Below are 22,992 nucleotides of genomic sequence, written 5' to 3'. Positions count from 1 at the left end.
AGTGCACAAAGGTTACCTTTTTTTCTACATCATTGTGTACACTTCAATTTCTTATCTTTTTGATAATAACCATTCTAACAAATGTGAAGTGATAGCTCATTGTGATTACAATTTGCATTTCCCCAATGATTAATGATGTTGAGCATCTTTTCTGTACCTTAGCCATCTGTATGTCTTCTTTGGAAAAATGTCTGGTCAGATCTTCTGCCCATTTTTTAATTGGATTGTTTTCTGTTTGTTTTTGTTTCTGAGTTGTTGTTTTTTGCTACTGAGTTTTACGAGTTTCTTATATATTTTGGATATTAGCGCTTTATCAGATACATGATTTGCAAATATTTTCTCCTATTTAGTATGTTGCCTTTTCATTTTTTTTATGGTTTCCTTGCTGTGCAAAGGCTCTTTAGTTTGATATAGTCCCACTTGTTTATTTTTGCTTTTGTTGCTTTTACTTTTGGTGTCAGATTTTTAAAAATGTCACTATGTTTATGCAGGGCCTTTTGTGGTACCATACAAATTTTAGTATTATCTGTTCTATTTCTGTGAAAAATGCAATTTGAATTTCAAGAGAGGTTGAACTGAATCTATAGATTACTTTGGGTAGTATGGACATTACAACAATTAATTCAAGTCCATGGACACGTAATATCTCTTCATTTATTTGTGTCTTTTTCAATCTCTTTCCCTAAAGTCTTGTAGTTTTCAAATTGCATATAGGTCTTTCACCTCGTTTGTTAAATTTATTCCTATTTTACTCTTTGTGATGCATTTGTAAATGGGATTTTTTTTCTTAATTTCACTTTCTAAATGTATTAGCTATGTATTTTTTTCGTGCCTGCTCTAATATTTATAGCATGCATTTTTAACTTAGTAAAACCCAGCATCAAATTCTATTATTCCACTTCTCATAGAAGAACCCCACAATAGTGTATTCCCATTTGCCCCTCAGTCCTTTGGACTATTGTTTTCATTTATCTCATTTCTATGGTGTTAACATACATTTTTTAAGCTTTAAGCAGAGAATTATCTTTTTTTATTTAAAAAAAATTATTTTTTACATTTATTCATTTTTGAGAGACAGAGCAAAAGTGGGGGAGGGACAGAGAGAGAGGGAGACACAGAATGAGAAGCAGACTCCAGGCTCTGAGCTGTCAGCACAGAGCCCGAAGCGGGGCTTGAACTCAGGAGCTGTGAGATCACGACCTAAGCCGAAGTCTGACGCCCAACCGCGGAGCCACCCAGGCGCCCCAAGCAGAGAATTATCTTTAACTATTTTTTAAGTAAGACAAAGTTCACATTTAAAAATTTTAATATTAAATATAGTTGTTTGTTTTGTGATAATAATACAAATATAAGTTTTGATGATACATAGCCTCGTGATAAAAACGAAGCTCTCATAAAATTAAGAAACAGAAAGGGGTTCCTGGGTGGCTCAGCTGGTTAAGCCTCTGACTCTTGATTTTGGCTCAGTTCATGATCTCACACTTTGTGATTTCAACCCCTATGTAGGACTCTGCTGACAGTGCAAAGCCTGCTTGGGATTCTCTCTCTCCGTCTCTCTCTGACCCTCCCCTGCTCATGCCCTCTCTGTCTCTATCTCAAAATAAATAAACTTAAAAAATTTTAAGAAATTGAAATATACTTAGAATTGCTTGCAGTGTATGTGTAATTCGTAACTCTGACCAAGCAAATGCTACTCATCACAATAAAATTGTTAAAATTTACAAATACTTTTATATACAGTGAAATAACAGAATTATATTTGTGTGTGTGTATGTGTGTGTGTGTATGACAGAGTAATGCTGATTCAAAAAATAAGTAAATGAGTGTGTCAGTACTCTTTTCTCTTTTTTGCTGTTCATTGTCATTCAGACTTAGAAAGATTTGCATCTCTGAAGTACTCTTGTAAAATCAACCAAAAATCCTACTAAGGTGTTGAAATTTTCTGCAAATAAAACTTTTAAATGTGGTTGTTTTTCATTAAATCAGTTGTAAATCTTTAATCAAAATATTCAGTTATTGGAGTGCTAAAGATCATCAGCTTTGAAGTTTTTGGTGAGTTGCAGTTATCAAAAACAAAGTTTAGCATCAAGAAGACATTTAAATGTTATTTCTATGAAAGTGTGAATGCTCTGGGGCGCCTGGGTGGCGCAGTCGGTTAAGCGTCCGACTTCAGCCAGGTCACGATCTCGCGGTCCGTGAGTTCGAGCCCCGAGCCCCGCGTCGGGCTCTGGGCAGATGACTCAGAGCCTGGAGCCTGTTTCCAATTCTCTCTCTGCCCTCCCTCTCTCTCTGCCCCTCCCCCGTTCATGCTCTGTCTCTCTCTGTCCCAAAAATAAAATAAAACGTTGAAAAAAAATTAAAAAAAAAAAGAAAGTGTGAATGCTCAAACACTGTACAAAATTAAAATTGGAAATGATCTTATTTTTAATTGTTTTAAATTTATATTTCATACTAGAATGGAATAAAGTTGAGAAAATACACAATTATATAGCTTGTAAGTGAATATTTTTAAAAATCAATATTTAAGAAAACTTGTTTGAAAAGTTTTATGTTATAATAATCTTTGTCAAAGGAAGGTATCTGAAAAGAAATAAGCATTCAGTGTCTTTGAAAATATTTGAGCTGAAATATATACACATCACTGAATGACAAAAATAAAATTGAGCCTTTCTTCCATTTTAAAAATTAGCTCTAAGTTTACCAGATAGCTCAGCCCATATAAAGAGGAAACTTTCTTGATTAAAAATAGTATGGCCTATGGAGATATCAGTTTAACATGCCAATATTTTAAATGTATTAAAATATCTTTAACAATGCTAATAATAATACATTAATTCTTTAGAAAAATAGTAAAAGGCACTAAATAATGGCTAAGAAACCAATTAAAAGTATACATGTGCATTGTAAATTAGTATTTTGCTAACATTATTTTTAATGTTTAGGTAATTCATATAAAGAATGTATTTTTGTGCACAGATATTTGGCATTTTTAAAAAATCATTTCATTTTAAAAACTGTTTTTGTATAGAAAACTATTTTGAAATGTTCATCAGTGTAATTCCAATTTTGTTAGAACATATTTTTAATTATACAAGTTATTTTTAACTTCTTTCATTCCCAGAATTTTGCAGTTTGAATGGTAAAACATCATTTTAGTATAGTAAAGCTATGTACACATCTGCTGTCCCTCTTAGATTATTTTCCTTTGAAGAATGAGGATATTATCGTATTAATATTTGTATCCCTAGAAATTGGCACTGCACCTGGTATTAAGTACTTAGCAAATGTTAAATGAATCTGATTGAATAGGAAGTCTCTTTAATAATGTAAAACTAAATGTGCACTGGCAGTTAAAAATAATGTAAAATAATTTTTATGTGATTTTTCCCTTTTTTGTTTATTAATTCTAGTGATCCCTTAATATTAGTGTTCAACTGCAAATTAGACTTTTATATAAACTTATATAATTTTTAGATATAAAATCAGTTTCCTCTGTAGGTAACATTGGGTCCGCAACCTAACATGCCTTTGATTTCACAAAAACTGCATCAACAATTTTATTCCCACTTTTGTCTGTGTACTGGAGCATAAGCATCAGTGAAGGTAGAGAGGTGTCGTCTCATTAAAATCTATCTCCAATATGAAGCATAATACCTGGCTCGTTGTGGTTGCATAACAATTATCTGGTGAAATAATTGAATAAATATGTCTTTTTAAAAAATAAATTTCTAGAGGTGCCTGGGTGGCTCAGTCGGTTAAGTGCCAGCTCCGGTCATGATCTCACAGTTCTTGAGTTCAAACCCCACACGGGCTCTCTATTTTCGGAGTTGGTTTCAGATCCTCTGACTCCCTCTCTCTCTGCCCCTCCCCGGTATGCGCACAGGTGCTACATTCTCTCTCTCAAAAATAACTAATCATTAACAAAAATTTAAAAAATAAAAATAAATGTCTATGTTCTTGGAAGTGTACTACAACACGGGCTTTGAGATTCCTTTTGCATCTGACGCATTAGCAGCTTCATTTCCTTCCTTAGTTGATGGGAATGTTTCTGTCATGCTGCCATCTACTTTAACCTAACTTGCCATATCATTAGGTGTATCCTTAGAAACATAATGAAATTCTAAAGATAGCCACATTACTGAGGAGCTGGCAAAGTGTAAGCCTAATAATGATGTTGAACATTCTTTATAAAATTGATGGATCTTGTACTAAGCAAGAGCTCAATCAAGGGCAAAATACTCCAGGGTGAAATCCACCTCTAGGTTACCAACTGCATTTCAAATATTTTCTGATTGATTTGACACTGGATGGGATTTCCTTCCAGGTTAAATATTCCCATTACCCAACTTGAATTCCTTACAGATAGTGAAATGGAGAATATAGGGCCATTTCTCAGTCCATACAAAAGTATAAGGCAATAAAACTGGAAGAGAGGGACTTAGGGCTTAAACTTAAATGAAATTTGGACTGTGACCTTGCTGAAGTCTCCTGATGTTGCAAAAACATACAAAACCACTGGTCTTTAGTGATTCAGAATTGATATTTTCATAGGATTATATAATTGTTAGAAAAGAATGTTAAGATTTTTCTGATATTAAAGCGGACAGGTAAAATATTACTATGCCAATTTTACAGATGAGGCAGCTAAAATTCAGGGAACAAGTGCAAATATGACCAGTGTCCTTTTTTAACGTAGTAGAGACCAGACTCTAAGTTTCTCTTACTTCTGATAACTATGTATTCAACTGTATGAAATCCTAGGTTTTTCTTTTTGGAAAGGTCTTGTGATAAACAAGTTTACATCAAAGAGTCAACTTTCTGAATAGAAAGGATACACTGGGACTTACGAGTGATTTTAGGGTATTTATTCCCTACTGTAGAAAACAATGGAATAAGAAAACCAGAACATTAATTTGCCCAAGGTCACTAACATAATAATTCAGACGTTGCCTCTGAATAATAGTTCAAGCTGCTAGCCATGTCATGCTTGAAATCTACACATGCACTAGTTAGGATTGTAAAATATGTATCAGGTGAGGTACATATTTCCAATTGAATTACACTCTCAATTATTTTAAAACAAATATAAAATGAGAAGTCAGAAGTGTATTTATAGCAACGATGAGTTGCTGAGAACTCAGTCATGGGCTGCACTACCTAGTGGTATAAAATTCTCCATACAAGGCAAAACCACTGACATAAAAATAGAGTAAAAATTATAAGACTTTATATTTTTGCTGATATTCAATTTATTTCTTATGTCAGTGATTTTTTACCTTTTATGGAGAATTTATTTATACCAAAGTATTTTTATCTGCATGCCATAATAAATTAGAATTTTGCAATGAGAAATTTTTACTTTCAAAATGCAAGTGTTATGTGTTTTATTGACATTAATAGCATAGGAAAATTATATATGCAAGTGAAGTTTTAAGTTTTTTACATTTTTCTTTCCAAAAATCTGATAATTAAAATATTTTACAATTTCATGAATCTTTTGGGCGTGGTAAATTAAAGGGCCTGTTAGATCTCTAACTAAAGGAGTTAAATAGGCAGTTGAATTGCCTGATCTCAAGCTCAGGAGAGACATCAATGCTGAATGTATACATTTGAGAGGCATTAAGCTAAAAAGAGTTTTTGAAACGATGGGATCAGATGAAGTTATCCTAGAAGAAACTGTACAAAGAAGGAAACAAAACATTAAATACTAATCCCTGAAGTATTCTAGCCCTCAGTCATCAGGTTAAAAAAAAAAAATAGAGACAGCAGAAGATACCAAAAAGGAAAGCAACTAAGCCCAAAAGAAAACTACTAGAGTCTAATGACTGGGAGGCCAAGGAAACAAGTGCTTGTAGAAGGAAGGAATGATGTACTGTGGCACATTTTGCTGAGAAGTCTCTGAAAAAAGAAGGTACAGAAGTTACTGCTGGATCCGGCAGCTAGATTTAACAAGAGCAGTTTAGTAAGGATATGAGATGCAAGGCTGATGATGAAACTGGAAATAGCTATACAGATAACTCCCTCAGGATAGATGCTTAATAAGTTTCCTATTAAAAGAGAGAAATGGGAAAAATAATTGAAAGAGGATGGAGAGGTAATAAGAGTTTTGCTGGTTTATTTAAGATGGAGTATATAAGTTATGTCTGTATGCTATTGGGAATGGACCACGGAGGAAGGAGGAACTGGTAATTCAGAAGGGATAAGAAATATTTAGGAACAGAGTCCTTGAGAAATAAAAAGGGCTTAATACCAGCAGCAGAAGAACGAGGGGTTGACCTCATATAGAATTAAAACACCTTCTCCATTCCAACCGGAGAGGAAGCAGGGAATATGGATATGACACCACTGGGCCGATAGATTTGGTGCTGGTAAAATGAAGTCATGCCTATCTTATTGCTTCTACTCTCTCAGTGAACTATAAGGGGAGAAATCAGACAAAAAAAAAAAGGATGGGAAGAAGAGAATGAAAAGGGGCGCCTGGGTGGTTCAGCCAGTTGAGTGTCTGACTTCGGCTCAGGTCATGATCTCACGGTTCATGAGTTTGAGCCCTCCATGAGGCTTTGTGCTGACAGCTCAGATCCTGGAGCCTGCTTCAGATTCTGTGTCTCCCCCTCTCTCTGTCCCTTCCCTGCTCATGCTCAGTGTCTCTCTGTCTCTCAATAATAAATAAATGTTTAAAAAAGTTAAAAAATAAAAAGAAGAGAATGAAAAAACAGAGTGGAACGTCCTTAGTTTTATAATTAAAGAATACCATCTGGCACATATGTGGCTAAATTTAGGATATATATGGCTAAATTTATTTACATTGTTCTTAAGAATACCTATGAAAAGAACCTAGGGTCTGTCTCTTTTGCTTCCCTTTATGGTGAGATATTAGCAGCAAGTAATTTTGTTGTGTAGTAATGAAGAATTATAAACTGCTCAGTATTTCTGCCTTTCCGTCTAAAACTAGATCTAATTCTTTCATCATCAACAACGTAAAATCTCATTAGTATGACATGACTTTGTTGTTTTATCTGGTAATGGCATAGGTTTGTACCGAGACAATACCCTACAGTCGTGGAAACCCTGCTGTTTCTTGAGTTCAAATCCTCACTGTGCTTCCAGCAAGCACTTAACATCACGGAGGCTCATTTTACCCATTTAAAAGTAGAGATGATAATAATACTTCATAGAATTTTATGTTCTGGTTTAAGCGTATAAACTTAATCTTTAGCCAAATGCTTTGGACAACATATGCTCTCAACAGAGGCAGCAATCATCATTATCATTATTTTGTTGGAATCTATTCTAAATCAATTATCATTCATATTTAACTGTATCTCTCTTAGATACACAGACTTTATTTAGTTTTACACAATACATACCAATGGAATCCTATGAATAAGACTGTACTGTTGATAGCTGTGCAATTGTTTTTAGTAAAAATTAATTAATTACTTAAAGTCAAATGTTGTAAATGTATAGGCTTTTGGACTACTCCACCAGAATGATCGGTAGATAGTTGCTCTTCCTATTTTTAAAATGGTATTTAAACTTTAATAATGTATTTTAGAAATTTTATTTTAAATTATGGTATCATTTGGGTTTTACCCTGTCCACACTTTGAACATTTTTTTTTAATTTCAAAAACTCTATCATTTTTATTTAAGAAATGTCCCTTGGATACATTCTCATGTCTGCATTACCACTTAAACTGCCCTAGATAACTGTGTGATACTGGGCAAGTTTCTTATTCCTTTTAAGTCTTAATATTCTCATTGGGAAAATATGGATAATAGTAGTACCCAGACTTTTTGTCAGTCAAATGAGGTATAGTTCGTAATACAATCTTTGAAAGACCGTAAGTGTCCAAAATTATTACAAATTAACAATGTTAACTATTCACACATACTTTTTCCCTGTGGCTATTATCATTTCTATGAAATAGCTAGTATAAGAAATACAATACATAGTAGCTACTGGATAATTCCAGTTCTAGAATAACCAAAATATAAATGGCCAGTCCTTTTGAGGGGAGAGAAACAAGGAAGGGCAGTTATCTTTTGTTGTCAGTTTAATAAAGTTTTGTAAGGTAAATACATCCAAGCTATTTTTGGATTTTGTATCATATATAAATGACCTATTATATGCATTTCCAGAATGTTCCTTTCATGATATCATCACAGGTGAGGCATCAAAGTTGTTAAAACCCTTCATCTTTGTTGCAATTTGTGTTTACATTTGTGTCAGGAAAAATAACACTTAAACCTAATGGAACAACTACAGATGTTCATTTCATCAATTAAATTTGAAGCAATTCAGACTAAAGAAATTAAGAACGTAAATAGAAATCACTCATGTTAATACTTATTGGTAAGTGTAGTATTTTCTGGTGTATATTTATTTAATATGCTTAAAATAGTTGCTAAATTAAAGCACTTATTTGCAAAAGAGTCTTCATTCTATAGAAACATCTTACATGCTATTCCAGAATAAAAGAGAATAAAAATAAGGGATTAAACTTCTACTTAAAATTTACATAACAAAAAGAAAATGCACATAAGAATTATAAATTTTGAGAATTGTAGGTTCCAGAAAAGTGAAAAATAAATATTGAATAAAAATTACCCATCTATTTTTACATATGTGATAATATACTAAGTTCTAGCATTCTATAATTGCTATTTTAATTATCCTAATTGTATGAGATTACTTCACTGCTGATTCCCAAGGAGATATAATATGGTTCCCTAAGTGATTATTTTCTTCAGTGGCTATAGTTTCTATTTAATACAGAAAACAAGAATGATTGATGTTAAAATTATTATAATTTTGTCAGCCCACAAACACAGAGTGTAACCAGCATGGAGATCAAACTTTGGATAAAGAAAGAAAATAAGACAACACCATTCACAACGAGCAATTGTTCCTGTGTACATTTAACTAATTGTTTTAGAACTCAAGCAATTCCAAGAGAAAAAAAAAAAGTTTTGGTCTTTCATTAAACCCCATCATTGTCTATTGTGTTTTAAAATCTTATTCTTAATTTGTTTATTAATTAAGAGGAAAAGTAACAATAGGTGTTCCCCACCTCTCTTTCTTTAAGTTGACCAGACCCAAAGGCAAATGCATATTTTCAAACACCATGTATTAGTTGTATCAAAGTCTTACTTTAACCACTTAGTTCCACTTTAAGTCTTTAAGCACAGTAAATCTGTCAGCAAAAACATATTTTTTTCTCTTAAATTCAGCTAAGACATGATTGTATTTACTGTTTTTATTTCAATATATTTCTCTAACATTGTTATACATTCATTTTTATTTTTGAGAATGTTTATCTGAAGCGTCAAGCTTTTTGCAAAACCAGATTCCAGTGCATGGTTAGCCTCAAGAACAAAAACTAATGAAGTTTTTTAAAATAATTTTATATAGTTACTATTTTTTACTTTGAAAATAGAGCACATTTCACATTTATGTCACTTCTCTCCAATAAAAATATCTTCAGAGCACCTAGGTGCCTCAGTGAGTCAGGTCCATATTGATGGTTCAGAGCCTGCTTGGGATTTTGTCTCCCTCTCTCTATGCCCCTCCCCTGCTCTCTCTCTCTCTCTGTCTCTCTCTCTCAAAATAAATAAATAAATAAACATTTAAAAAAATCTTAGAACATCACTCCCCACTACATCTTGTAAAACGAATACAGGTATCAGTTTAGTTTGGGTGAAAACCATCCCAGAACAATTTAAGAAAACCTTCATGACTCAGTTTATCACAGAAACACTTCACAAAAATCTCTATCAATAATGGAAGAACATAATTCCCAGAGCCCGTGATGCATTGTAGATGCTTTGCTAAGGGACACATGGGCATTACAGAACAAATTCACTTTGAAATTGGAACAAAGTCCCTATATTCCTCCCTCAATATTCTCCAAAATAAGTTTGTAATTAACAACTAAAAACAACTGTTTCAAAAGTAACTCATATGAAGGTAAATTTAATATTTTTGAAGGTGGTTCAAATTTATGCCAGCTCTAGCTTTTCTATTTATGGATATAATCTCTACCTTTTCCATAATTTTTAAATTGGGTATTTTATTTTATTTTACTGTATTATTTTTATGTTATTTTATTGAGGAGAAAACTTGCATCTCCAGGACAGTTACAGGTAGAAGAGGATAATCTAGTATAGCATTTAGGTACTTGGGTTCTAAAATCAGACAGATTTGGGTTGAGATCTTGGTTCTCTACTCAGGTTTTGTTAATCTCAGGTTATTTAATCTCAGGTTCTGTACTCAGGTTATTTAATCTCTCTAAATTTTAGTTTTCTCACCTCTAAAATGAGAATAGTAATGCTATTTGCCTCATAGTATTGTTAGGAATACTAAAGGAATTATATAGGTAAAACCCCTTCCTCTAGTCATTGCTCAGAAACGTTAGTTTATCAGAAAAATAAAGCAAAACTGTAAGACTTTTGATTACACATATAATGATACACAGGTTTGTTTCGTTTAAGTGATCAGTAAAATGATATTTGCAGTCTACATTTTCTAACCTTTTGAAAAATATAACCCTTTAAAAATTAACTTTTTTTAGTTTGTCAATAAAGTGAGCAGAATATACATGCATATGTATATATGCATATTACATATTCATTTATATATATATATATGAATGATCACTTTTTTGTTGTTACTTCTTTTTATTCAGTGTCAGGCTTAAGATCCCAACAATATCCTTTTTTTTCAGTTTCTTAACCGTTCTTCTTGATTCCCAGAACGTTGGGAATCAGAGCATTACAATACTGTGTGTAGTCTCTGGTTTTTTTGTTGTGTATGTGTGTTAGAGAGATGAGCTAAAACAATTTACTAGACAGATTAACAGATTGATATATTGATGAATCTGTCTATGTTTATCTGTCTATCTACCTACCTATCTGTCTATCTCTATCTGCTTACCTATGTATCTATATAAATATCTACTCACTCAGGATGTATATAATAGAATTTCTTTATTGGTACCACACTATGCAAAATAATTTGAAATCTGTTCAGTTCTACTTGTGTCTGCTCAATTCTTCTTTGTATTCCTAGAACCTAGCACAATGCCTGGAATATATTGTTATAAGTGAATGAATCAGTGCATATCAGTTATGTATCTGCAATCCAGAAATTTGTGTCATTAGTTGAAGATGCAATTAAAAAAATAATTTATACAAGTGCTAAATCCTATATTTATGAATATAGTTTATTAATAGTTTAAATGGAAATTTTAATAGGTTCTTTATCTTGATACTTAATTGCCATATGCTTTAGGGTAAATCCACTTCATGATAATTCAACATAATATTTTGTTCCATTAACCTGAATAATTGGAGGTAACTATTATTAAATGTGTCATACACTGTGTATAGAAGAACAGTTCCTTTCCTATGGTGTCATACTATTCTCCTCTTCTGTAATGATTTTTTTAACTTTTCTTTTTTAGACACGTTTAGATTTATATTCAGTTTTAAGAAATAATAAAAAGAGATCCTGTATACTCTTCACCGTTTCCTGAATTGACAATTTCTTGCATAACTATAGGACATATATCCCAACCAGAAAACTGACACTGATATAATCTACCAATCTTATTCAAAGTTTACTAATTTTATGTATATTCGTGTGTGTGTGTGTGTGTGTGTGTGTGTGTGTGCTTATTTAGCTCTATGTAGATTTGTATGACCACCACCACAGTGAAAACACAGTACAGTCCGTCACAAGGATCCCTCATGTTATCTTTTACAGCCATGGTCACTGCCTCACATCCCCTCCTCCTACAACTCCTGGTACCCACTAATCTATTTTCCAGCTTTCTAGTTTTGTCACTTCAAGAATAGTATAGAAATAAAGTCATGCAGTGTGTAACCATTTGATATTGTATTTTTCTGCTCTGCTTAATTCCTTTCAGAACTGTTTAAGTTGTCATACGTATTGTCATTCCTTTTTATTGTTGAGTTTTGTTCCAAGGTATGAATACACAGTTTAGTCACTCACCTGTTGAAGGACATTGGGTTGTTCCAACTTTTTAGCTTCTATAAATAAATATGTGTTTAGGTTTTTATGTGATCATAAATCATCATTTCTGTGGGATAAATGTACAAGAGTGCAATTACTAAGCTGTATAGTAAGCACATATGTAGTCTTGTGAGAAGCTACCACACTTCTTCCCAGAGTGGCTGTAACATTTTACATTCCCAAGTGCAATACATGAGTAATTTCATTTTCTCCATAATATTTCCAGCATTCAGTTATCTTATTTTTTTATTTTAGCCATCTGATTGGTATATAGTGATATCTCATTGCAATGTTAAAATGCGTTTTCCTAATGGCTAATGATGTTGAACATCTTTTCATGTACCATCCAGTATCCTCTTCATTGGTTGTATTCTGTTAATATTTTAATTGGATTTTTTCTTCTTCCTCCCCTTCTGCCTATAGTTGACCTGTAAGAGTTCTTTATATACTCTACATACAAGTCCTTTGTGGAATATGTACCTTACAGTCATGTTCTTTCGGTCTGCAACTTTCTTTTCATCCTCTGCAGAATCTTTTCACATGGCATCGATTAATCTTCAGTAAACCTATTATTTAGCTACTAAAATGTCATGCCCTTTATTGAAACAAGTAAGCACACAAGTTAACAAAAAAAAAAAAACGTTACAATTATTTTTTGTGCAGGCATTTACAAATTGGCTCAAGCATTTTTAAAGTTAATTTTCTAAAAGCACATAGATGTGAGGAAGGTTCTAAACTGTAAGATCTGGAAATTTGAAATTGACTTCGGTAGCATCAAAACTAAAGGTTTGTTTTTGTCTTTTGATAGGTTCTGTTGCTACTGCATGTCGTGACCCAGGGGTTCCCATGAATGGGACTCGAAATGGGGATGGACGAGAACCCGGGGACACTGTTGTTTTTCAATGTGACCCGGGATATGAGCTTCAAGGAGAGGAAAGAATAACCTGCATTCAGGTAGAAAATCGCTACTTCTGGCAGCCCAGCCCACCAGTCTGTATAGGTACGAATTAAAGAACAATTAAAGTTTTATATAAGTATCAAACAATGGATAAAATGGGTGTTGATGTTATTAAGCACAGTATTCTAGAATAGGTTCTATACAGGATCTAAGATTTCAAAAAATCTATGAACCTCCAAAAAAATACACAAAATTTTAAATGACTATATTTTTCCCCCTAAGGGGAGAGTCCACAATTTCATTAGATTCTCAATAGTTTGGAAAGGAAGAAGAAGAAGAAGAAGAAGAAGAAGAAGAAGAAGAAGAAGAAGAAGAAGAAGGAAGAGGAAGAGGAGGGGGAGGGAAAGGAGGAGGAGGAGGGAGAGGAGAGGGAGGAGGGGAAGGGGGAGGAGGAGGAGGAGAGGGAGGAGGGGAGGGGGAGGAGGATGAGGAAGAGGAGGAGGAGGAGGAGGAGGAAAAGTTAAAAGTTAAGGATCAAAGCTCTTGAAAAGTCTCATTTTTCCCTTATCTACTATATAATTGTAGTTATGCACTGCTTTTAAAACTTAAAGAGTTGATGCAGATTCTACATTTAAAATGGGCCATATTCATCTTGCCTCTCTAATGGCTATTTCTTCTCAAAAAAATTTTTATTGAAACTTAAGTTTAGTTTCAAAGCTTTGGCTTTACATTCAATTCATTAATTCAGAAAAAATATGCTTTTATTTTGATAAAATAAAATTACACTGTAAGCAACTTGAAAGAAGATCCCATATTCACTCACTCATTGTTCATGGTTTTATTTCTTATAGCACTCAGCATATGAAAACCTAGCACATTTAGGAAAGAAAACTTTATTTTTATTCACATATATCCAACTCATAAATACATTTTCAATGATCATTCATAATGATTTTTTGAGTCACATGGTAATAGAAAGAGTGTTTAGTACATCAGTGAGAAGTGAACAAACACAAGCACTCAATTATTCAGGTTTCCTTTACCCCATCTTGTAACTTCTTATGCAAGAGTTGCAAGCTAAAATTTGTTAGCCATTCAATGTGTCCTAGACATTGTTCTGAACATGGAGGAATAAGCAGTAAAGCATGACTGAGAAGTTCCCTGTTCTTGTGAATCTACTTTCTAGTGAAATGAAAACTAAAAAATCTACATTTTCTCATCACATTTTCTGTATTTTACACATCGGCATTTAAAAAGAAAACATTTAATGCACAAAGCAAGATATCTAACAGCTCAAAACAGGGAAGAGACAGTTTTAGACTTCTGTAGAAAATGAGGCAAATAACAAGAAAAAAAAAAGAAATGATAGAACTCTACAGACTGATTGTAGAACATTTGCTTTATTATAATTCTTCAACCTAGTTAAAGAGTGTTGCTTATTAGAAGGCTATGTAATGTCAAATGTTGTATATTTAGAATCCTACAATATTGAACAGCTTTACACTAAAACTCAAGAATACAGCAAAATATAAAACATAAAGGAAAGGAGAGTTTTGTGATAGACTGTTATAAAATTCCAGCCTACAAAATTCTTTGTAGATAAGACTTCAGCTAGCAAATCCTAATTCTAGGGGAAAAAATAGTGGACCATTAAATCTTACTTAAATTGAGCAGGTTGTGGAAAGTTTTTGTATGGATTATGGTGCTGTGTACTATTTTTGGGGGGGGTAGGAAAAAATAGCTTGGGGAAAGGATATGCATTAGAGATTTTCTGAGGAAAATAATATAACCTAAAAAAAAAGTCTGAAAAATTGCTAAGGCTGCAGAAATCTTGACCTCTGAAACTGATAAGAAAGAATTCTATGATTGGAAATACTATGCCAAAGATTAAACCCTGAACTTTTTAGAAACTCTATAAGTCTATGTCTCAGACTATGGAGTATAAAGCATTTTGCTTGCATGTAGAAGTAGTCAGCCTTAAAGCAAGTACCAAATAGAAGGACGTCATCTTAGGAGAGTTAATAGAATTCATTCCAACAAAATTGACAATGTGAAGATTACTTTGACATTGCCAGAGGGAAAGTAGTCCCACTCCATATGAAGGTAAGTAACAAAGACATTAGTGCGGGTGGGCTGCTGTTAAAGTCAGTACACACAAATAAAACTAAATGGGGTCAGAAAAATTAAGAAAATTCCCAAATAGTTATCAGTAGTTGCCTGTGTAACTGCCTCTTGACAAATTACACTCAGAACAAATCATTAATGTCAGAATTACATGGAACCTAACTGAAAATTGAATTCATAAATCTATTTGACCTAAGGAGAATCTTATTCTGGATGCTTGATGATTAGATGCATAAAAATTAAAATGCATTTTCCAAGTGCTATTTAAAATTTAGTATATTTAAGGAAAAGGAAATTTTCTTTACTCACTGGACATTTTGGATTTACAAATGTCAGATAATATCTCTGCTTGTCTCAATGGCTTTTGTCGATTTGCAAAATCAACTACAGCAATGAAATATATTGGGAAAACTTTGATAAATAAATAATGGAATCAAGAGAATTTTACATGATCTTATGCCTAAATTATATTGTGATCATGGAAAATATCCAGTAAGGTACATTAAAATACATGTAATATATTTTCCTGTACTAAAAAATTCCCTATATCTTTTGTGATAAAAGATATAAACATATGGATGGACATATGTATATGTATAAAATTTCTGGAAACTAAAAAGACCAATTTTCCCTATGAAAAATAAGGAAAATTGAAACAAAATTGCTCTCCTAGCTTTCCCCAAATTATACGTAATCCCACTACCTAAGCAAGAAAAATAAAATAAAATAAAACAAAGAACATTTTGCTATCATTCTTGTTTTTTTTTATTTGTATATACATACATATATACATTTGCCATTATTACACGTATTTTTATAACTTTTTTCAAGTTCACATATAATTTTGCAAGTTTTAAAAGCAAAATATGCTATTATTTTTATCAAAATACAGAGCTACAAATTCTACTGTTCATTCATCCCTAGTTATCTTTACTGTTTTCATAATCAATATAAAGAACCACTAGCAATTCCACAAACATTTATGGAAAGTGTAGTATATACTGATTCCCAAGTTTTAAATAACATATAAGACACAGTCTTTGGCTTACAGATTAGTGATGAATGCAGACACCTGAATATAATATTTAAATAAAGATGGTCAGGGAAAAGATCCAACATAGAGGTGTTGTGCATACTAGAGTAAGTTGAAGAAAGCTGAAGTTCAGCCCAGACTGGGAATTTCCAGGAGAACTTTCTGGAGGCAGTGACGAATCTTGAAACATAAGTAAGAGTTACATAAGTGTACAAGAGAAAAAAATTTTTCACCAAAAATAAATAGCATGGGCAAAGGCATAGAAATGCCAGAATAGAAGCATTTTGATAGTGTTTGAGTGCAAATTATGTAGTTGATAAAACTGGAAAAGTTGCAAAGGTCAGGTCATAAAAGTTACACTGGAGTTGGGGCATTACCTGTAGGCAATGTGAAATAACTGCAGGACTGTATGCATGGGCACAGTATGATTAGATGTTTTTTTATTGGGAGAAGGATGAGTTGGCAGAAACCAGAGCATGAAAACCAAGAAGTCATTGCAATAATTCAGGAGGCAGATAAGAATCAGATCTAGAAATATGATAGTAGGCAAAGAAAGAGGAATAGGTAGAAATATATCTATGAGGATCTATAAGTGTTTCTTGATGGATTGGATGCATGTATGCAGTGAAGAAAAGAGAAGACTCTTGACTTCTAGCCTGGGAATATAGGTGGATGATAGTGCTAATCAAACAACTTAGAATGCAAAAGAAGAGTTGAGGACTGAATGTGTCAGATATTCTGTGTTTGATGTGCCCATAGGCTATCAATTAGAGATAGCCAGTAAACATTTGGGCATATGGCTTAGAATTAAAAAATGGGATACTGTCAACATGGAAGAATGTAATGGAGCAGAAATCAGAGACAACCAGGCAAGCACCTCAGGAGAATATTACAATTATAAGATGAAGTGGAAGAAGAGACACCTGGCAATGAAACTGAGGTCTGTACAAAGACACTAGAAGAAAATTGGAAGTGGAGTTGCAACAAGGAGAGTGAATTTAAGGTGAAAGCCAACCCTGAAGAATGACTACAGATATGAAGAGAAAAATCAAAGGAATCAATTCAACAGTCTTTTCAGGGTAGCCTAAGAAGCGAATGTGTTGGGGACAGGGAAACTGAGAGAGATAGCAGTGTTTGGAGAGGGGATGAGAGATGGGAAGAACCTAAGAAAGCCATTGAGAGTCTGTAAGCAACAAAAAGGTTGTTGTGTCTCTGTAAATATAATTTAAAAGGAAAACAATTCTAATTCTGAAGAGAAGTTTTCCCAGGATGAATACTTTGGTGTTTTTCTTTGAGAGTTTTTCCGGGTGATGACCTGCTTCGCTAACCATGTTAGTCTGCCTATCAGTAAATACAACATCCAACTGAAGAAAGAGCTCATGAGATTAGACCTCCTTTCCAAAAGACTTATAGTTTTTTTTTAAAAATTATAAATAAATAGGAGACACTTTTATTCATAAAGAACTATTGCAGTGTGCATGTTGAGGGTGAGCCATTGTAACTGGGAAAACACTGTGACCGTAAGATCTACAAGTTTCTCAAGAGTTAAGCAAAAGAGATTCTTCTCATCAACAGTGGAGTATACAAGGCTAGAAAGAACCAGGTGTAAGGAGCAGGATGAAAGTCTGGCTTAATCAATCAGTAGAGCAGAGAATATCTTCCAAGCCCATCCTGTCCTCAGGAGGAGTTCTATGCTGGCTCAAGGCTGAGGGTGGGCCTAAGTTCAGAGGCCCAGAGGAAGGACAAAAGGTTAGCCAATGTTTCATTACATGTATTTTATTCTGATTAACGAGTGAATTTTGCTACTCATTTGAGTCAAAGAATAGGAATCTACAGTCTTATGACAGGAAAATAAGGGGGCTTATTCAAGGGGTCCTATCTAATACATAGGTGAGTTTTATCTGAGTCATATGGGTAAGGGTGATTCTTCACAGTAAGGCCATGTAACCAAACATGAAAGGGTGAGGAGATTTCTTAATCAATGGGTAAAATTCAACATTTTCAGTTGAAAATAAAAGGTGAAAAGAAATAGGTCATAAGGAACTTTGTTTTATTTTTTGGATGAAAGAGATCTGAACGTGTCTGTAGAGAAAGGCGATGAAGCAGCGAGATTATAAGTGACAAAGGAAACAAGAATCCAGAGAAGGAAGAGAGATTATGTGACCAGGTAAAGGGTGTTATCCTGATTAACAGGAGGGACTCTATCCTCTGATTATAAAGAGAAATATTCAGGGGACATTGAAATTTGAAGAGGGCAGACTGAAGAAAGTTGACATATTTATGTCTCATCATTTGATAAGTTCCACAAACATGTGCAGGCAATAGGTAAGCAATGGTAAATAAATTAAGTCTGAGCAAATAAATATTCTCAGTAGAGAAGGAACTGAGGTTACCTACTGTCATTGAGACACTGAGACAAAGGGAGGGGAGGGGTGTGGAAAAATGTAATAGACATCCATAATATAGTTGGCAAAAATTACTAAATTATAGTGATGATTTTGCATATCTAGACTCAGGCAAAGAATGAAGTTCTAAAATGTTGCCCCAAATAAAATTCTCCTTCTTCCAAAACCAGTTTGTTACTGTCAAAAGAATCCAAAATGCCTTATAATTGAATGGTAAGATTTATGTGAGGAAACTGTAATTTTAAAACTCAGATAGGAGAATATTGATGTGCTAATTATGTTTATGAGACATCATGAGATCATGATCTCAAGCTGTCTCTCACCTGTGTGTGTATATGTGTGTTTTTACACCCCCGCTGCCCCACTCAACTGGGACCCTCCATATCTTCATGTCTCTATTTTTTCTAAAGCTGCCGATTCTGTATATTATTTTATCATAAACTGTCAAACATGGACTTCAACAGTAATCCCTTAAAGAATCGATTCCCTGAATTTCACTCACAAGTTTTTGAACCTCTTCATTGAAGTGTTACAGAAACCTTTGTTTGGGACTGTAATAATTGTAGTGTCTGTCTATTTTCATCAACAAATGAGACAACTAGAATTTAGCGATATGGTAATATTCAGTGTGAATGTTTTATTGTAAAGTGCTGTAGGTTCTCAGATAATTATCCATTCTCATTCATTCACTATTGCCAAAGACTCTTCCTCCATAAATACATAAAAAAAAATGTACCAGGGAAAATGTGAAAATGAGCCAAATGTCTCATATCCCATTATTCCACTTACTATTAGAGATTTTGTTTTGATTTGTTTTGTTACTTTTTCTTGAGACCTTCAGATTTTTTTCTTAGCAACCGTGGAAAACCATCTACACCTCTCTTCTCAATGCTTATCTTTTACATGAAACCAAATAGTAATAGAAAGAGAGAGAAGTACATATGTAATTTCTTCTTTTCTTTTGAAACCAGTAAAGAAGCTAAGTTCACTGTAACCATGTACATATGTATTTAATATTTTAATGGTCTTTCTTGAAAGACAATGCCATGTTTTCAAGCATTCAATACTAGAAAAAGTCAGGTCTATATGAAGCCTTCTAAATTTTTTTAGAGAAGTGTTTGCACAGATACTGATAGCTAATAAATTTTATGAATCACTTAAGGGTTTTGTTTGTTTGTTTGTTTGTTTAAATTAAAGCACCTTGTGGAGGCAATCTAACAGGATCTTCAGGCTTTATTCTTTCGCCAAACTTCCCTCATCCATATCCCCATAGCAGGGACTGTGACTGGACTATCACTGTCAACACAGACTATGTTATCTCTTTGGCATTTATCAGGTGAGTTCCTGTGCATTTCTACATTAAAAAATATATCGTTTATAGTTATTTTACTTTAGCATTCACACTAGGCAAAGTTTTGTTTCTGTATATGACACTTTAATTATTTTTCATTAATTCCAACACCAATACTTTGCAATCAACACTTTTCAAAGCCCTGTGTACTGGTGTAGGTGCTCGTGCAGCTCTGAAGGCCTAGTGGGTGAGCATCTTCACCAGATTTCCGTGTGGAGGAAACATGTTGAAGGTCGAGAGGTTTATTGACTCTCATGAAATGTCATCTCTTTATAACCCTTCCTCTCTCCCTGTATTTACTGTCACTGCTTCAAAAAATTCAGTTTTTCCCAAAACTCAAGATTAAAAGGTCAGTATTCCCAGAATTTTTTCCTTCTATTTGTGTACCACCCAAAATCTTTTCACAGCCTCTAAATACCCATATTGTGCAGCATCACCATTGGGCTTATGAAAACATACATTCTACCTCTTATTTTTCTGGTGATCTCATTAAGTCAAGTTGACGAAGAAGAATTTGATGAATCACTCCCATATGATTTCTCAGCATAACTTGTCTCATGATAGAGCTTTACAAGACAGCATTCCAGACTTTGCATTTGTTGGTTAGCAATGTCAATAGCAGGGTAGGCTTAGTACAGAAGTGGTGGAAGATGCAGCCTCCTGTGTGGGAAAGAAGGCAGCTGACTTTGAGCTCTAACTCAGCCACCACCATCTGTGTTACCTCCGGTGCCTTACTTTTTGCAATGAACCTGTTTCTTCACATGGAACTAGTACCAATTGTCACAAAACCTGGCCTAATGCTTTTCCTTAATATTTCTATGGGAGGTGTTAGGTATCAGCAATTCAAGGAGTTCCTAAGTAGAAATGTTCCTAACCTTCAGTGTCCAAGACTGATGTATGTTGGCTCTGGTAACACAGCCTTTCCTTCTGCCAGTATGTTAAAGCTGCTTGGAATTTACGTAAGATGTTAAAGTTAAATCTTTAAAACTGGTCTTAAAAACTAATTTGAGCTCAGACAAATGTGAAAAAGTGTAAATATACAGACTTTCTATTTTTATAATTTGCAGTGATACAATTGATCATTGGTAATCACGAAACAACGATGATAGTGTTAGTCATATGCCAGGATCCAGTTATGAGACAATTTGCCGAAGTTATTATACTCATTTTTACAGTTGGGGAAATGGCAGTATAGACATTAGAAATGTCTATTTGAATGATACAAGGCCTTAGTGGGCTTATAAAAGTATTGTAGTTCATAAATGAGTGGTAGAAGGCTATATTAGGCAAAATACATGACCTAAATTTGATTTCCAGCTCTGTCATTTATTATGTGACCCTACGCAGATTACTTAGCATACTCATTGGGAAAATGAAAATGATAATCCCTTCCTTATACCACAGGATTATTGACAAGACCAAGTTAACATTTATAAAACTGCCTTGTAAAATAGGAGGTACTATTAGAATGCACTCTTTTTTTTTTCAGGAAAAAGTCATTACAGCTAAGATTCTAAAATTTCCTTAAAAATATTTGTTTTACTCTCACTTTTAAAGAAGTTTTAAAACAGTATTTTGAAATATTTAAGCCTAAACTAGAAATTTTTAAAAAATGGATGATAGTCCATTGTTAAATAGGTTTATGGGGCTTCTAAGGATAATACATAACCATCATATCATTTAGAAAGCACCTGTTTCAAGTGATTCAGCCAACAGTGACATAGGTAAGAAAGTTGCAATACTGATCAAATCTTAATATGGAAAGAGATGAAGTTTAGAAAGTTTGTGTTTTATCCCAGAAGAAGGGTAGTAAATAACAAAATAAAGTCTTCTCCTCTGATTTCTGCTATATTACAGCCAAAGTTACCAAACTTTAGGCCACATATCAACTGAAAGCTTTCAAGAGCAATTGCTTTAGATGTGTGAAGGTACACTAAATAAATTAGGACAGAACGATGTGGTGGTCCCCTAATTATCTCATGGTACAGGGTTCCTTATTTATGGAAAGTTTGGAAACGTCTGCATTTTACCAGTCTTTCTTCACCACCATTTAATGCACCAGTAAAGTAGCTGGAATCCTGTCCCTTATACATGCACGTGTTAAGGATTAGAATTGTTGTGGAAACTTAACCTCTGTAAATCCAGTAGATTTGGAAAGAACATTTCTTACCTAACCAAATTTCTTATTTATGTGCAAAGATGGTAAAACTTGACAAGATAGTTTCTCCACTGATGGATGTTTAACAATTGCAAGCTTTACCGATTTTATTCTATATGGTGAACTTGTTGACTTTTCTTAATGACCCAATTGAGTCCATCTTTTTCTCTGTCACATTATGAACTAGGTAATAGAGAAACAAATGACTGTGGGTCTTTTGCTTTCTAAATATATGGATTCTGTAATCATTCTGAGACAATTCTCATACTTTTGAAGGTTGTGTAAGCAAATTTATGATGCAAATTTTACAATTCAAAACACTGACTTGAATAATTTACACATTAAAATGTCCTTATTTACACATTATTTAATTTTGACAAACAGTGTGTGGGTTTGATTTCTCTTACATCAAGTTCTAGAGGAAGAAAATATATTACCCTGGGGGAAAATAATACCGAATACAATACTCAGTACTTCATTTGAGTAATTTAAATGTAAGTTTTGTATTTCAAACTTTTGCTTGAATCTGCTAGGTAGAGCTGAATTTTAAACAGCAAATATGCTTGTAAGTTTTGAAGTTCAAGGCAAATAATACCATTGACAAAGGAAAAAGGTTACATTTTCATGATGCAAAATATCTGGGTGAAAAATTTTCAAAATAGATGCTGTCCTCCACATTTTATTGATATAAAGTAATTTACATAAGGATATGTAGCTAACAAGGGCAGAAGCAAGGCTTAAACTTATATCTCTGACTTCAAACCTTGTACCCTTTCATTAGATAAACTGCCTTACTATCATTTGTATTCCTTGTAGACACAAGGCCAACTTACAAATATTTGAAAATATCAAGGTGTCCTTTCTCTTTTCTACTGTTTTGATATCCATATTCAGTGTGTTGTTGCCAGGTAACTTTTCAAGTTAGCTTACTTTGGCAGAGTCTGTTATTTTTAAAGATGTTGACTGAATTAATATATGATTATATGA

At 33.5% G+C, this 22,992-nt stretch overlaps 1 protein-coding gene across 1 annotated transcript in view; it reads left to right on the top strand.

The window, feature by feature from the left end:
* Positions 1–22,992, top strand: part of CSMD3 (CUB and Sushi multiple domains 3) — a 1,274,540-nt gene that overhangs the window by 968,357 nt on the left and 283,191 nt on the right. Inside the window, exons 28-29 of the mRNA XM_043601622.1 lie at positions 12,845–13,036; positions 19,694–19,832. Coding sequence (XP_043457557.1) covers positions 12,845–13,036; positions 19,694–19,832 — 331 coding nt within the window. The remainder of the gene's footprint in view (positions 1–12,844; positions 13,037–19,693; positions 19,833–22,992) is intronic.

Source organism: Prionailurus bengalensis, chromosome F2 (assembly GCF_016509475.1).
Source record: "Prionailurus bengalensis isolate Pbe53 chromosome F2, Fcat_Pben_1.1_paternal_pri, whole genome shotgun sequence".
NCBI lineage: Eukaryota > Metazoa > Chordata > Mammalia > Carnivora > Felidae > Prionailurus > Prionailurus bengalensis.
The sequence above is the reverse complement of the archived record's forward strand: the minus strand, read 5'-3'. Positions and strand labels throughout refer to the sequence as shown.